General features: G+C 43.9%; 1 protein-coding gene across 1 annotated transcript in view; it reads left to right on the top strand.

Annotated features, from left to right (window-relative positions):
* Positions 1-17,239, top strand: part of NTN1 (netrin 1) — a 189,380-nt gene that overhangs the window by 2,388 nt on the left and 169,753 nt on the right. Inside the window, 1 exon segment of the mRNA XM_010843195.1 lies at positions 1-472. Within this exon segment, the coding sequence (XP_010841497.1) occupies positions 1-472 (472 nt within the window).

Raw genomic sequence — 17,239 nt, 5'->3', positions numbered from 1 at the left:
AAGATGTACAACCGGCCGCACCGCGCGCCCATCACCAAACAGAACGAGCAGGAGGCCGTGTGCACCGACTCGCACACCGACATGCGCCCACTCTCGGGCGGCCTCATCGCCTTCAGCACGCTGGACGGGCGACCCTCGGCGCACGACTTCGACAACTCGCCGGTGCTGCAGGACTGGGTTACGGCCACCGACATCCGCGTGGCTTTCAGCCGCCTGCACACGTTCGGCGACGAGAACGAGGACGACTCGGAGCTGGCGCGCGACTCGTACTTCTACGCCGTGTCCGACCTGCAGGTGGGCGGCCGCTGCAAGTGCAACGGCCACGCGGCTCGCTGCGTGCGCGACCGCGACGACAGCCTGGTGTGCGACTGCAGGCACAACACGGCCGGCCCGGAGTGTGACCGCTGCAAGCCCTTCCACTACGACCGGCCCTGGCAGCGCGCCACCGCCCGCGAGGCCAACGAGTGCGTGGGTGAGGTGGGGCGCCGACGGGGACGCGGGCGGGACCCGGGCGGGGCGGGGACCCGGGCGGCTGCTCACGGGCCTAGCGATCGAGGGTTCTTGAGCATCTCTGGCTGCGTGAATGTGGTGGGGTGGTGGGAGGCACGTTCCGGGAAATCCTGGGCGGTGGGGCCGGGAGAGTCGGTCCACTCGCGCGCCTGACGCTGGCCGATTGGGTTGGCCTCCTGTGCGCTGCCCTAAGACAAGATGCTGGGAGTGGGCTTTGCAGGAAATTTACCGGTCAGTCCTCCGAATCCCAGATCCAAGGGCAGACACTGATTGCCTTCTCCTCAGTTTGGCGGGACTCTGGGATCCACCCCCCTCGCCCCGCCCCAGGGCAGCAGCTGGTCTCGCTGTTGGGGACCCCGGCCCGGTTCCCAGGAAGTTCCAGCTCCACGACCACAAATCCCTTGGGAGGTGGCAAAGGGATTTGCAATTTGGGGCTAATTCGGTGCACGACGAACATCGCTCCTGCGTCCTCCATTTGTCTTTTACGGTTTGAAAATAGATATAGTTTTCTTTTTGATAGCGTGTTTGGGCTAGCAAAAGAATGGTGTGATTTAAATTAATTACTGTCTGCAGATTACAAAAGAGAGTTAACTAATTATTGTAAACTAATTCAGTCCCGGTCCAAAAAAGAAGTATACCAGATTTTCGTTGTTGTTGTTAGCATGGGGGTGTGTGTGTGTGTGTGTGTGTGTGTGTGTGTGTGTGTGTGTGTTGAGGTGAAATTAAACAATTACGGCAAATTAACTAAGGGCCCAGATTCTTGATTTTATGGGGTTTCAGCTCCTGAAAGAGAAATCTCACAAAACCCTGTACTGGTGGATACTCTTGGGTCTGAAATGAGGCTTAAAAAAAAAGAAAAAAGAAAAAATGAAGAAATCCATTCCGTTTCTGGATCATACAGCTTTGCTGCTGTAGAAACTCTGAGCCCTCAGTTTCTCCTCAGGAGAAGAAAAAGAAAAAACGTAGAGGAAAGGTAGGTAGTTAGACCGTAATCAGCTTTTCCAGTATGAGATGTAAAGGTACAAATCCCATGCTTTATTTTAAGGAAAATCATTCAGTTCGGCCATCCGCCCTTGGGTGTTCATCTTTTGTGGAATAGAGTTATTCCCTCCCCCTCCCACACAGCCAGTGTGAGTTTCTTCAGTTGCCTCAGCCTCTGAGGCACATTACAAAGTTTGCTGGCCCCCACAAACACACGTCTTGAGGTCTGGTTCTGATTAATTGTGTCATGTTGTTGTTGAATAGTTTGTGCCTCATGACTTGTGGATGCAGACTTTCTCGGAATGGAAAACATGTTTTGGTCGGCTCTGAGGCCCAGGCGGGCGTCCTGGTCTGCAGAGGGCAGTTCTCCTGTTGCGTGGCCCGATCTCCATTTTTGCACTCCATCCAAGGGTCCACTTCTGCAGACCTCATTGTCTTTCCCCCTCCTGTAAGGGAAGCCACTGCTGGCTGGTCGGAAGAGACTTTTCAGGATTCGGGCGGTGAGACAGTGGTTACTCCCCGACTTAGTCGTCTTTGAGAATAGAACGCCTTTGATCTGCTCCATTCCTTCAGAAATGTTGGTTTTTCCCATCTCTTCTCTTTCTTCTCGCCTTTCCTCTTTTCTTTTCTTCCTTTTGTGAGTGAAAACCCTTTATTGACATTTAAAAGGCCTCCCAGGGTTTGGCTATCTGTGTTAGCTTGTATGTGCATATGAAAGATAACTTCTCATCGTCACCAGCAGGGTCTGATTGGAAAATACGCAAGTGAATACATGGAGGCAAATAAGCTGGCTATGAAGGTAACGTTTTCCTGGCTTGAAGATTCCTCTTAGCCGTGGTGGTATTGTTCTCATACCACCCACCTCCAGCTCTCCGTCGCTTTGTATGTGGAGAAGTAACCCGCAATTGTTATAACAATGGCCATGCGCTTGAAATAATCTCCATAGTTGAGGATTTTGTCTTTTGACCAAAGCACTAACTCTGCACAAATTGGATTGACTGGGTTTTTTTTTTTTTAAGCCAAATTGAGCAATCAACATATTAACTAACGTAATTAGTAAGCCTTTTTGTTCAAAAAGTTTAATTAGGCCTAATAAGTACATAATCTACATGACAAATAATCGGCTGACAATATTTTCTGGGTTTCACCGAAGTTATTTTAATTCTCAGTAGTTAAAGTATCTTTAAATCTTGCCAATTATTCAGTCATCTCATAAAAGCCAAGCCAATTCAATGATGTTAAAGTTATTTATAGTTTCCTTTTTGAATAGATGTTCTGATACCTTGTAGATATAGCCTCGGGAATGTCAGGTTGAAGTTCCCATAAAGTCTTAATTGAAGTCTTAGTGATTTTTCCATCATTTCGCAAAAGAGAAAGCCAGCAAAGACAATTTAGAAGTGATTTACAATTAAAGGTCGAGCTTTTTATGAAAAGGCCCTGAAGTGGAGATACGTGAATGAATTAGTATTTGACAGGTGTTCTGAGACACTACAGGGCACTGTGCTAGGAAAAGGCATTAATAAATCCTTGAAACACTAACTTTTGTACTATCAGCGGCTCAGATTTTTTCCCCCCCAACATAATCCTATCTTGTGAATTTCACACTGTTGACATAGAAAGTCAGGCTACCCAGATTATTTACAGCTAAGGCAAAGAAGTATATTTTGTACTCTAAAAATGTTTTGATTAAAAAAAAGAAACACTATCACTGTCTGTCTTTGCCTTTCTAAAATAATGAGACACGACATAATAAAGTGACATTGTTCTCTAAGTTAACTGTCTCACCGCCCCCCCAGCCTAAAACTTTAAGAAAACATCAATATTATTATTTTTCTAAATAGTTCTCTATAGGGCCAAGAAAATATTATATCCTATAGGTTTTTCTTTGGTCCAGCTTTCTTTTCAGGGTTGTTTCAAGGTTGAGTTCTCTATGAAGTAAACGTGAATTTTTATAAGGTCCAATTTTGTTTTAAACGCAATTTTGGATTTCTTCCGGAAAAGAAAACTCGAAACAATATGAAAGACAAGACTGTATAATGTTATGGCCTCGACAGCTCTCCGTGGAATAACTAAATACTTTCTTCCGCCCATATGTATCAGCAGTGTTCACGTGCTCTTACACACATGTGCATCTATATTCATCGTGTAAAGAAGCATCCATGCATGGGGGGGAGTATACATTCAAGAGAAAATGCATGAACAGTTTTAAACCACCTGGGTTGCTAGGCCCTCCCTCCCTTCCTTTTTTTTTTTTTTCCAAAAAAGAGCATCTGAAGACCATATTGTGTTTCCATAAATTATTGACATCAGTTTTAATCAGTGTCCCCCTGACGTCGGAGCTGTGTTAGTATTTAGTGCCTGATGAAGCATGCTGTTTAATCTTACTGTGGGGATGTCAGCATGAACCCCTGCCTGGTTTGTGACAGGGTGAACTTATGAAAACTTCGTTTTGCAACTCACACTTTGGCTTGGCGTTGCCCTGCTGAAACCCAAAACCCACACAAAAGATGTCTCTGCAAGATGAGCACTGTGCTGGGCTGGCCTCCTATGGTCATGGGTACCTGCACCATAAAGCTTGTAATTGTTTAAACATGACTTTGGGAGGGGGTCCTCAGGCTGTAAATGGCTCTGGGCCTGCCGTCATTCCTGGCAGGAGAGGGAGGTTATATGGGAGGTGTTGCTGTAAGAAATCTAATGCCCCTATAAAAACTCTTGCAGAATCAAAAGGCTAAAATGATCTGCTGCTCAGTCTGGTATATAGCTGTAGATAAGTGAATATTCTTATAGTCCTAGTAATTATCATGGTAGGTAATTCCCTGGTGGGTCAGTGGTTAAGACTCCACCTGCCAATGCAGGAGACATGGGTTCAGTCCCTGGGTTGGGAAGATCCCCTGAAGAAGGAACTGGCAAGCCACTCCAGTATTCTTACCTGTAAAGTCTCATGGACACAGGAACCTGGAGGGCTAGGCCATGGGGCTGCAAAGAGTTGGGCATGACTTAGCGACTAACCACCACCACCACCATTTATTATAATTATTATCTTTATATGACTAACCCTGGAGGGCTTTTTTTTTGCCCAACATTTAGTTATTTGATCATTGTAGCTAAGCTAATACTAGGCCCCATTATTGTTCTTATTTTACGGAGGAAGAAACCATAACCTTTGGGTAAAGGGTTTACCCAAAGTCATATAGCTAGTAGGTGGTGGAGCTGGGTCCCCAGTCTGAAGTTTAGGCTTTGTTTTACTGCATCTTCTGTGCTGCCTCCCCATAGAATGGATGAATGGCTGGATGGCTGGATGGCTGGATGAATGAACAGTTCATGTACAGGCAGAATTCAGAGAGAGAGTGCAGGTTCATTTACAGACCACAGCGATAAAGCAGATGTTGCAATAAAGCAAGTCACATGAATTTCTCAGTTTCCCAGTGTCTGTAAAAGTTGTTTACACTATACTGTAGTTTATCAAGTGTGCAATAGCATTATGTCTTAAAAAATAGCAATGTGCATATCTCAATTATTCATAAAAATACTTCATTTCAGGAAACTATATTCAATATCTTATGATGAACCATAATGGAAAAGAATGTGCAAAATTATATATATATGTATAACTGAAACATTGCTGCACAGCAGAAATTAACACAACATCATAAATCAATTATATTTCAATAAAACTAAAAAAACACTTCATTGCTAAAAAATGCTAACCATCCTCTGAGCCTTTTCATGAGTCATATTAATAGTAGTAACATCAAAGATCACCGATGATGGATTACCATAACACAGACAATAATAAAAAGTTTGAACTATTGCTAAGAATTACCAAAATGTGACCCAGAGGCATGAAGTGAGTCTATGCTACAGTGTCTGTAGACTTGCTCGAGGCTGGGTTGCCACAACCCTTCAACCTGTAAGAAACAGGATGTCTACAAAGTTCAATAAAGCACAATACAGTCAAGCGAGATCTGCATGTAGAGGACAATAGTTGGAACAACCTGTTGCCTCTTGCTGGAATTAAAGGTGGTTCCCTAGTTGTGTTGTAATATGTGTAATATGTCATATGATGGCATAGATTGTATTTACTATGTTCATACATGCTTGAATGCTTGCATATGAAATTGTATATAAAAAGTTGTCCTTGATGTTAGCCTTTGGGCCTCGTGGGAGCTGGGAGCTTTTAGGAATGTAACTGCAGAGTGTTTAAACCACCTTTGTGTGGGTGTTCAGCGTGCACTAGGTGTTGCTCATGGCCGAGTTTTGATTTCAGGGCCCGTGATCTCTCTCAGAGGTGGTGGAACAGAGCTTGTAATCAGAAATTCCTTTTTTAACCAGGTCTTCTCCTTTCTCCCTAGTGGTCAGTAGCTGGTTGCTTCTCTGGGACATATTGGAAAAAGTATAGGATGTGGCTAAGAAGTATTGTTCAAGAAGGGAGTTGAGGGACTTCCCTAATGGTCCAGTGGTTTAGACTTCACCTTCCAATGCCGGGGGTGCAGGTTTGATCCCTGCTCAGGAAGCTAAGATCCTACATGCCTTGCAGCCAAAAGACCAAAAAAATCTTAAAACAGAAGCAATATAAACAGTGAACATAGACAGTAACACATTCAATAAAGACTTTAAAAATGGTCCACATCAAAAAGAAAAGTCTTAAAAATAAAGACGAGAGTTTCATGGTGTACCCTGGTCGCTGGCGGGGTGCTGGTACATGCAGGGCACATGTGTCAGTGGCACGGGGCTGTCGTTTATCACTTTGGGCCCCATGGCGGCTGGAGTGAGGGTCTCTACTGAGGTGGGCCTAGAGGCTGCTCGCTGCTTGACCCAGAGAAGTGAGACAGAGCCGAATCAAGACATGCCTTCTGGGGAGCGTCTGTTTCTTTCCAAGGCTTTGCCAAGCTGTCCTTTTGCCCTGCCCAGACTTCTCCCTGACCTCCTCCTCCTCCCGTAGAAAAATGAGATCCTCGGAAAAGTATTTGAGACTTCAGGTTCAGAGTAAATACTGGAAAGGCAGTGGGTTGCAATTCAGATGTTCCCTGGAAGGAACCCCCTCATTGTCTGCTCACAGCTGGTATCGATAATTTCCTTCTGGAGATGAGTTGTGCTTTTCATTAAGTAAATTTTTTGTCTTGGGATTAAACCAACATTGTATTCTTAATAGACTTTTATGTTTACACTTCAAAAGTCCACTGGGTTGTTATTCGTGTTATCTTGATGGCTTCTACGGCGTCTGCTATGCACACTGGCTTCACCAAAATAAATGGCTCTCTAGGGAACTGGATTATAAAACGGTCTTATCTGTTGATGCTGTGGTGCGGGTATTTTGTGAGCCAGTATTTTTTTTTTTCTTCCTTTCAGAAGTGATAATCATACCTTGAGTTTCTGCAGTGCCTTTCATTAGAGGGAGACCGGAGGTCTTGGGGGGCTTTTGAAATGCTCGAGATTGGAGGTTAATACTTACAGAGTGGCCGACAGCATTTTGCCTGTTGGTCTGAAGAGACACTCCTCAGCCGTTGTGGTCTCCGCAGCCTCGGAAGATGCAGCTTTGGTTTAGGTGGCCAGGGAGTTTAAAGTGTCTGTCCCAGGGGCATGTCAGGTTGCATGCTGAGGACAGACTGAAAACCCCTACTAAGTGCCAGGCATTGTACTCGGTGCTCTACATGTGCTCTATGTTAGTGAATCAGATTGCCATGAGAAACGGAAGCCTTTCCAAACCAGATGTCCTGGCCACCAGCAGGGAGGTTTTGCACAAACAAAACTGAGCGTGGACAGGGCACATCTTGGCTTGTTCAGTGATGCCACTGCAGACGCAGAGAGCAGGCAGGTATCGTGGCACTTGTCTCAAAGGCTGATCACATAAAAGCCACGTTCTGTTGTAACCAGCTCCCAGGGATGGTTCTGAACAGCACCTGGAATAAGGAAACTGCCCGCGAGAGTCCTTGGACATAGGGCTGTTCACCGCCAGTCTGTCTCTTGTCTTAGTTTGGTTCGATGTGTATAGCACCACTTGGGGAGTTCAAGAGTGCATTTCTGTATTCGTATTCCAGAAAATGTAGCCCTATTATAAACTTGGAATTAGATTTTCCTTTGTGTTGGAATGTTATATGATTTACATAACATTTAATGATTTAATGACATAATGTTTTATGATTATATAATGTGAGCTTCCCCCAGGTTAGAAGGCAGAGACCCGTCAGCTGGTCAGTTCTTTGCTTCTAGAGATAATACTTCCTTTCCATCCCCAGCTCCTGGGAGTCTTTGACTCGGTTTGTGTTCAGCCCTGACTTTGTTATTTTTGTGCCAATTCTGCCCTCTGACAGAGAGAAGGGACTGTGGTCATGGGATGGATGAGATATGAGATGCTTTCCGTCTCAGCCTTTCTCATCCAGCATTGAAGCGCCTGCTCCAAGCCTCTTTTGTGTTGGATGTTTCTAGCCAATGCATCCACTGGCCTTCAGGGAACAAGGGAATATGTCAGCAAGGAGACAGGTGTACCAGTGGTTCAGGAGTGCTGCCAAGGAGTGGAGAAATGTACACTGCCTCTGCCTCTGTTAGGGTCATTCCTAGAGACCCTGAGCCTTTTGCCATTAGTGTATTAGCTAGTGCTAAGGCTGTAATCTCCTTGCAGTGCACTTATGTATATAAAGACGATCCAGAAGAAAGATTTCTCAGTAGGTATGCCTGGCCTCTGGGTTATTTAAAGGGGTGAGTGGGGACTTCCCTGGCTGTCCAGTGGTTAAGACCCTGCACTTCCACTGCAGTGCTAGTGGTAAAGAATCTACCTGCCAATGCAGGAGATGCAAGAGACACGAGTTCAATCCCTGGATTGGGAAGATACCCTGGAAGAAGAAATGGCAACCTGCTCCCATATTCTTGCCTGGAGAATCCCATGGACAGAGGAGCCTGGCGGGCTACAGTCCATAGGGTCGCAGAGTCAGACACAGCTGAAGCGACTGAGCACGCACACATACTTCCAATGCAGGGGCTGCAGGTTTGATCCCTGGTTGGGGAACTTAAGATCATGCATGCAGTATGGTGCTGCCAAAAACAGGGGAAGGATGAGTGGTTTTTTAGAGGTCAGAGTACATTTGTTCAGTGAGAACCTGAAAGGCAGAAAGTGATATTAGGAGGGACAGAAAGTTCACGATATCACCTGATAATCAATGAGTCCTCCCAACTCAGCCTGGAAGGAGGCTCTAGAACTCAGTCTCTGTGGATGGTTTGGGACTAGCCTATATAAGGTGTGCGAGGTACCAGCCTTTCTGCAGGGTTCAGCTTTGGTTGAGAGCCATTCATGCTCCTTCCTGGCTGTGCTATTGCTAGACTTTCTAGATTTTCTCCACTCCTTTACTGCCTCCAGATAAGAGAGAGTATTAGTTATCATGTACAATTTTTCACACATTCCAGAGGCTCCACACCTACGTTAGACACTCTGTAGGACCATAGTCACCTTTGAAGGAGCTGGGTTTGAATAAATGAGTCTTAGGTAACAAGAAAATGAGGTAGACCTCTTTTAGTTTCCTGAGTGCTTATATGTTGCATTATATTCCATGGATGGACTGTCCCAAAGGGATGGACACTTTCTGCTGCCTCATTACGTTTGTTGGGACTTCTGATTTCATCTCTTCCTGTTTGGAGTGGCTGTGGTGAGTACTTAGCAATGCATCTCTTCCAAATTCTGAAACCAGGGCAGACATCATTAATCAGTCACAGTATTCATTTTCCTAAGTCCAGAAATGGTCTTAGGGTATTAGACTCTTGGCTTCCGTGGTGGCTCAGATGGTAAAGAATTATGCCTACAGTGTCAGAGACCCAAGTTTGATCCCTTGGTTGGGAAGATTCCCTGGAGAAGAGAATGGCTATCCATTCCAGTATTCCTGTGTGGAGAATTCCATGGACAGAGGAGCCTGTTGGGCTACTGTCCATGGGGTTGCAAAGAGTTGGACCTGACTGAGCAACTAACACACACTTCAGTATAATATCCTAGGCAGCCATTGCTGTTTAGTTAGAATTAGCCTAGGAGATGAAAACTGCAAGACAGTTTTGGTCCCAGAAGAACTTCCCCTGTCCCCCAGCCTGGAGACAAAGAACTAGCCTGTAGGGGACTTCCTTAATGGTCCAATGGCTAGGAATCTGCACTCCCAGTGCAGGGGACCAGGGTTCAATACCTGGTCAGGGAACTAGATCCTGTGTGCTGCAAATAAAAAAAAAGATCCCCCGTGCTGCAACTAAGACCTGGCTCAGCCAAATAAGTATTTTTTTTTTAAAAAAGAAGAAGTAGCCTTAAGTGGACATTTCTGGAGCAGTCAGTGGTCAGGTGGCTCTGTTGGGTCTGGGGATGTGAAGAAGGGGGAAATGGTGCCCTCCATGCAGGTGGGAAGTGGTCTCTTTAAGGAGGGTGTGCGTGTGAGTGGTGAACACTTGTACTGAACCATACACATGGGTGGGCTTCCAAGTGAGGAGCTTTGCTCAATGCCTGGGACACACGGAAGATGCTGTAGGTCTTGAGAGGAAGTGAACTTTGGATTTGGCTCCTGTACTAGGGAGGGATGGCACTGTGGTCCACTTCACATTTTCCTCCTGCATCTGCTCTGTATTTTAGTTTCCTCCTACCCCAGCACTTTGAGAGATCACGGGGCCCTTAGAAGAGTGGCCTCCCCAGGAGAGTCAGCCCTGAAGTTCCCATGCAAGGTCCCCTGGACTGAGAAAACTCTAGAACTACCCCGAAATGCAAAGGAAATTATCCCCCAACCTGGGTCGGGAGCCTGGGGCTCTTCCCACCTGAGAAGTCAGGCCCAGAACCCCAAACTAGGTCTGCGTGACCTGGGGAGACAGGACTCTGCCCAGGGCAAGTGCTCTGCTTGCATTTGGGCCGAAGCAGAAAAAGTGCCGAACAATAACAGTTTCAACCCCAGCATGAAAAAGGAAACACATTGTGTTTACAGATATAGAGCTTGGCCTCCAAAGCATGAAAGTACCTTTGGGTCGGGCGCCCCAGGGCAGGGCTGTTGGACAGCGGTTCCCCTGCTCCGAGTCCTGCGGCCAACGCGTTTCCTCTTCCCGCAGCCAGACCTCAGAGGTGGGCAGGTCCATCGAAGCCAAGTCTTTCTTCCCAGACCCAGCCCTGTCTCAGTCCTCGGCTCAGCCCCAGGGAGAACTCATGGTGAGAAAGTACTCGGGCTGCCACAAGAAAGGAAACTGCTTCTCACTCCAATCCACAGAGACTTAAGCCATGTTTAGGGGTGGATCACCTATCAGTGCTACTCAGACTCGGCAGGGAAGACCAGGACTGGATGTCCTCTGTGTTCTTCACCCCAGTTTGTTGTCAGAACCAAGATGAGAGACCTGTTTGTTGTTTTATTTTTCTCATTATATTTTTTTGGCCATGCTCCGCGGCATGTAGGATCATAGTTCCCAGACTAGGGATGGAACCCACGGCCCCTGCATTGGAAGTGCAGAGTTAACCGCTCTACTCCCTGTCACAGAAGTCCCTGTTCGTTGTTTTCAACCGAAGATGTCTGCAGAAGAATTAAACCCTCAGCGAAAAGCAAATTCTGATATTCCAGCTGTATAGAAACACTTCAGTTTTAAAATCAAGATCAGAGAGCACAGAGTTCTGTGTAATAGCGTCTGAAATACCAAGATGTGTGTTAGGGGTTATGGTTGAGAGAACCCGTCTCCAGCTTCAGACTGCCTGGGTTGAAGTCCTGGGTCCAGGCTCACAGCGTGACCTTGGGAATGTTATTGAAGTTCTCTGGGCTTTCAATGCCTGCAAGTCCTGGGGACTCTGCTCCAGACCTCACTGGTATATGGAGTAGGGTAGGAAGTGAGGGGGCACACCCCCAAGGAGGGGGCTTAGAGGAGGCTCATAGAAAAGAGACCCTGAGGTGGAGTGCTGCTTCTAGACTTGAACTTTCTTTTGTAAAAAAGTTTTTAGTTGAAGCATAGTTGCTGTACAATATTATATAAGTTACAGGTGTATAGTATAGTGATTCACAATTTTTAAAGGTTATACTCCATTTGTAGTTATTATTAAAATATTGGCCAGATTCCCCATGTTGTATAATATATCCTCACAGCTTATTTTATACCTAACCGTTTGTACCTCTTAATCCCTCACCCCTATATTGTCCCTCCTTCTGCCCCCACTGGCAACCACTAGTTTGTTCTCTGTGTCTCTGAGTCTGCTTTTGTTGTTGTTGTGTTCACCAGTTGGTTGTATTTTTTTTAGGTTCCACATATAAGTGGTATTTCATACAGTATTTGTCTTTTTCCATCTGGCTTATTTTACTTTAGCATAATGCCTTCCGTGTCCATCCATGTTGCTGCTGGTGGCAAAGTTTCACTCTTTCCTTTGACTGAGTAATATTTCATTGCGTGTGTATATATTAGTGAGTGTGTGTATCTTCTTTATTCATTCTTCTGCTTATGAACACTCAGTTTGCTTCCATATCTGGGCATTTGTAAATAATGCTGTTGTGAACATTGGGGTACCTGTACCTTTCTGAATTAGTGTTTTCATTTTGGGGGGATATATACCTGGGAGTAGAATTGTTGGGGTCATAGGGTAACTCTGTGTTTAGTTGTTTGAGACATTTCCATAAGTGACTGACCCAATGTACATTCCCACCAACAGTGCACTGGTATTCTCTCTTCACCACATCCTCACCAACATTTGTTATTTGTGTTCCTTTTGATAATAACTGTCCTGACAGGTGTGAGGGGTGTCCCATTGTGGTTTTGATTTGCGTTTACCTGATGATTAAGGTTGCTGAGCATCTTTTCATGTACCTGTTGGCCATTGGCATTTCCTCTTCGGAATAGAATATGGCTCTAGGGTGCTAGGGCTCAGTAGTTGCAGCTCCTGGGCTCCAGAGAGCAGGCTCAGTTTCTCTTGTGAGATCTTTGTCCCATGTGAGATCTTCCCAAGCTAGGAATGGAACCAGTGTCCCCTGCATTGCAAGGTGGGTTCTTAACTGCTGGACCAGCAGGGAAACCCTTATTGTATTTTCCAACTGGACACTGCTGACATATAGGAAAGTTGTTGATTTTTTTTTTAAAGTGTTGATTTTTATATTAGTACTTTGCAACCTGCATTTTTACTGAACTCTTTTAAAATTAATTGTCATAGTGTTTCAGTTAATTCTCTTCTCTATTCAATTAGAACCCACAAATCACGAATATTTTAGCTCTTCTTTTCCAGCATTTGGACTTTTATTTTTCTTGCCTTACTGCATTGAAAAGAACTTGAAAGCAATGATATAGAATAACGGTAAGACACCTTTATGTTGATCTTGATTTGAGTGAGAATGTTTCTAGAGTTTTATTATTAAGTATGTCATTTGTTCCTAGTTTCAGATAGATCTTTTGTATTGTGCTCAAAGGAATGACCTTGGTTCCTGGTTTACTGTAGGTTTGCTCCTTTTTGCTGTTGTTTTAAATCAAGGATATGTGGTTCCTTTAGAATGTTAATCCTTTAGATATCAATCAAAGTGATCATATAATATTACTGCTTAAGCATATTAAGCAATGAATTATATTAATTGGTTTGATAAAATTTTAATAGCTTCACTGAGATATAATTCTCATACTATATGCTTCACCCATTTAAAGCATACAACTCAATGGATTTTCGTATGTTTATAGAGTGGTGCGTGCATGCATGCTAAGTCACTTCAGGGGTGTCTCTTTGCGACTGCGTGGACTGTAGCCTGCAAGGCTTCTCTGTCCATGGGATTCTCCAGGCAAGGATACTGGAGTGAGTTGCCCTGTCCTCCTCCTGGTAATCTTCCTGACCCTGGGATCTATCCTGTGGCCCCTGCATTGGAGGCAGATTTTTTACTGCTGAGCCACCAGGAAAGACCTAGAGTGGTGCAACCATCATTAAAGAACATTGTCATCATCACCAGAAGAAACGTTATTACCAAAGCAGTCACTTTCCAGTCCTTTTCTCTTGCATTTCTGTCCCAGCCCCAGGAAAACATTAATCTACTTTTGATCTCTATGGACTTGTTTGTTCTGTACATTTTATATAAATAGGGTCGTATACCCTGGGGCCTTTTGTTACTGACTGACTTCAATGTTTAGCATAATGTTTAATGCTAAATAATTAGCATAATGTTTTCATGGTTCATCCATGTTGCAGCATGTGTCAGTACTTCATTCCTTTTTATGTCTGAATATTTCATTGTCTAGATACGTCACATTTTTTAAATTCATCCTTCAGCTAGTGGACATTTGGATTGTTTCTCCCTTTTGGCAGCTAGGAGTAATGCTCCTATGAACACTGATATACAGGTTTTTGCATGGATACGTGTTTTCATTTCTCTTGGGTATGTACCTCAGAGTGGAAATGCTGGGTCATATGGTAACTTCATATTTAACTTTTTGAGGAGCTGCCAGACTGTTTACCAGAGCAGCTGTTCCATTTTAATGTCTTACCTGTAATGTATGAAGATTCCAGTGTCTCCACATCCTCATCAATATTTCTGTTCTTTCTTTTTGATAATAGTCATTCTGGTGATGGTGAAGTAGTATCTCATTGTGGTTTTGTGATTTTCTAAATGGGAGCCATTCTAGTGTTCTTGGAATAAAGTTTACTTGGTTATATTATTCTTTAGTGATGTTTTATGTTTGATTTTTTTTTGTATCTGTTCAAATGTGTAATTTATCTGAACTTTTTTCTCTTTTTATTGTCTTTTGTATCAGGGCTGTTCTAACCTTATAAAATGAAGTGAGAAATTTCTGTTCTTTTCTATGCTCTGGAATACTTTAAGTAGCATGAGAAAGAACTTTTCCTTGAAGATTTGCTAGAATTAGCCCATCTGGGCCCTGTGCCATTTTGTGAAGAGTTATTTGATAACCATTTCAATTTCTTCCATGCTTATATGTTTATTCAGGAATTTTTCAACTGCTTTCTGAGTCAAATTTGGTAATTTATTTTCCAAGAAAATAATGATTTACCCAGATTTTCATTTTTTAAGCATAGTTGTGTATAGTAATCACTTCCCATTCCCAATCACTAAAAAAATTATGTTTTAACTTTCAAATATGGCTGTATCACTGTTCTAATTTCTAATAGTGAATATTGTCTCTTTTTGCCTCAGTTTGTTTGTTTGACATTTTTGAAAGTGATGATAATAACATCTGATAATATCTGTTGAACACTCCGTGTGTGCCAGGCTCTGTGCTAAGTATTTTGTATGTACTGTCTGCTTTTCAGAATCTGAACAACTCTGCGAGTTGAGTACTATTATTCACATTTACAGGTGGTTAAGAAGTTCAGGCATTTAACTTGCCTGAGACACAGCTACAAAGCCCAGAGTTGTAACTCAAACAGGATCTCTCTCTTCTCGGAGACAGAGCTCTTGCATACTATTTTAGTCTGCCACTTATTTTTCTTTTATTTATTTAATTTATTTTTTGTCTGTGCTGGGTCTTCGTTGCTGTGAGGGCTTTCTTCTCCAGTTGTGGTGAGCGGGGGCTATTCTCTGGTTGCCGTGGGTGGACTTCTCATTGCAGCGGCTGCTCTTGTTGAGGAGCACGGGCTCTGCGGCTCAGGGGTTTCAGTAGTTGCGGTTCCTGGGCTCTAGAGCGCGGACTCAATAGTTGTGGCCCACGGGCTTCGTTGCTCTGTGGCATATGGGGTCTTCCTGGACCGGGAATCGAATCCATGTCCCTGCATCAGTAGGCGAATTCTTTACCACTGGATCACCAGGGAAGTCCTGCCACTTTTTTTTTTTTTTTGATGTTTTTAAATTCTTTCTAATTTTATAATTTCTGTTTTATCTTTATTAATTTCTTATTTAGGCTTTTGTGGTCCTACTAACATTTCTAGTTGAATGCTCAGTTCAACTAATATCATTTTTTTTCCTTGTTCATATTTAGCAGTACAGCTACTTAAGGCAAAGATTTTTCCTTTCTAGAGTAGCTTTGACCACTTAGCCTTAGTTTTGATTTGTATTGCTCTCATTCTCTGGAGAAGGCAATGGCAAGCCACTCCAGTACTCTTGCCTAGAAAATCCCATGGACGGAGGAGCCTGGTGGGCTGCAGTCCATGGGGTTGCATAAAGTCAGATGCAACTGAGTGACTGAACAACAACAACAACAAATGTCTCTGTTTATCTTTTGTTATAGAGTTTGTTTTAAAATCTACTTTGTTTAACTTGACTATTATTACCCTAGCTTTCTTGCCATTTCTATTTGCCATGGAATCTTTTCACTTTTAGTCTATGTGGGTCTTTAACTCTGAAGTGAATCTCATACAGGCACCATATCTCATACAGGCACATAAATCTTGTGTTTTATGCAGTCAGCTACCTTATGTCTTTTGACTGGAGCCTTTAAGTCCATTGACATTTAAAGTAATTTATTGATGGGTATGAAGGCAATGGCAAGCCACTCCAGTACTCTTGCCTAGAAAATCCCATGGATGGAGGAGCCTGGTGGGCTACAGTCCATGGGGTCCCCAGGAGTCGGTCGCGACTGAGCGACTTCACTTTCACTTTTCACTTTCAGGCAGTGGAGAAGGAAATGGCAGCCCACTCCAGTATTCTTGCCTGGAGAATCCCAGGGACGGCAGAGCCTGGTGGGCTGCTGTCTATGGGGTCGCACAGAGTCGGACACGACTGAAGTGACTTAGCAGCAGCAGCAGCAGCTCTCATTGTCACTTTTTCCAATGACTGTGTCGTTGTAGTTTTGATATTCTTTTTGTTTCTGGAGTTATTTATGAATTGGGTTTTCATTTCTAGGGTATTAACTCCTCAAAGTATATATTTTGTTATTAGTGTACAATTCCATTTCATTGCAACGTATACATTTTTGTTTTGTTTTTAAATAATCTCATGTGTGTATGTAAGGTCACTTCTGTTGCTAGTCCATGGGAACTGAAAGAGAGCTCTTGTTTTCAGGCTACAGAGTTCAATATATTTATCAAAATCAATGTTACTAATTATGTTTTTCAGAGACTCTGTATCTTTGTTTTATTTTTGCCTACAAAAAGAGCAAAAAGATCATGTTAACAGTAGACTCTAACATATCACTCTCTTAATTTGTGTTTACAAAGTGACAAAGTCTTCCGACCTTTTAAAAATTAAGAGATGTGCAAAGCCATATGGTGCTTGAACCCAAAGTAAAAGCAGGGGTCACAAAATAGTATCTGAAATGTAGAGTTCAGAGCAGACTGCATTAAATAGGACAAAGATGGCTATTTTATATTACACTGGTATCAGAAAGGGCTTCACTGGTGGCTCAGCAGTAAAGAATCTGCCTGCGTGCAGGAGCCACAGGAGATGAGGATTTGATTCCTGGGTCAGGAAGATCCCCTGGCAAAGTGTGTGGCAACCCACTCCAGGATTCTTGCCTGGATAATCCCATGGACAGAGGAGCCTGACAGACTACAGTCCATAGGGTTGCAAAGAGTTGGACATGACTGAAGCGATTTAGCAGCAGCAGCAGCTGATTTCAGAAGAGCTGCGCCATATCATGAATGTGAATGGAAGTCACCAGGGCCTTGGTCTCCGTGGTGAAAAGAGGGAGTTGGCAGATTCTTCCTGGTCCCTTCCAGTGCTCCCATTCCATGAGGATGGTTTTGGGGTTCCCTCCTAAGTGGTTCCAGGAAGGGAATTAACTGGGAGTAAGGATTAGAAGCAAAGAATAGGACAGGATGATTCCTACTTTGGAGCAGTTTGAGCCGACAGCTGGGGCTGAGTTTATTGCTTTGGCTCATTCCTGTCTTTACAGGAGCATCTGCCTGTAA

The sequence above is a fragment of the Bison bison genome, unplaced genomic scaffold (genome assembly GCF_000754665.1).
Source record: "Bison bison bison isolate TAMUID 2011002044 unplaced genomic scaffold, Bison_UMD1.0 scf7180017864180, whole genome shotgun sequence".
Taxonomy (NCBI): domain Eukaryota; kingdom Metazoa; phylum Chordata; class Mammalia; order Artiodactyla; family Bovidae; genus Bison; species Bison bison.
Note: the sequence above shows the minus strand (reverse complement) of the source record. Positions and strands in the feature narration are given on the sequence as shown.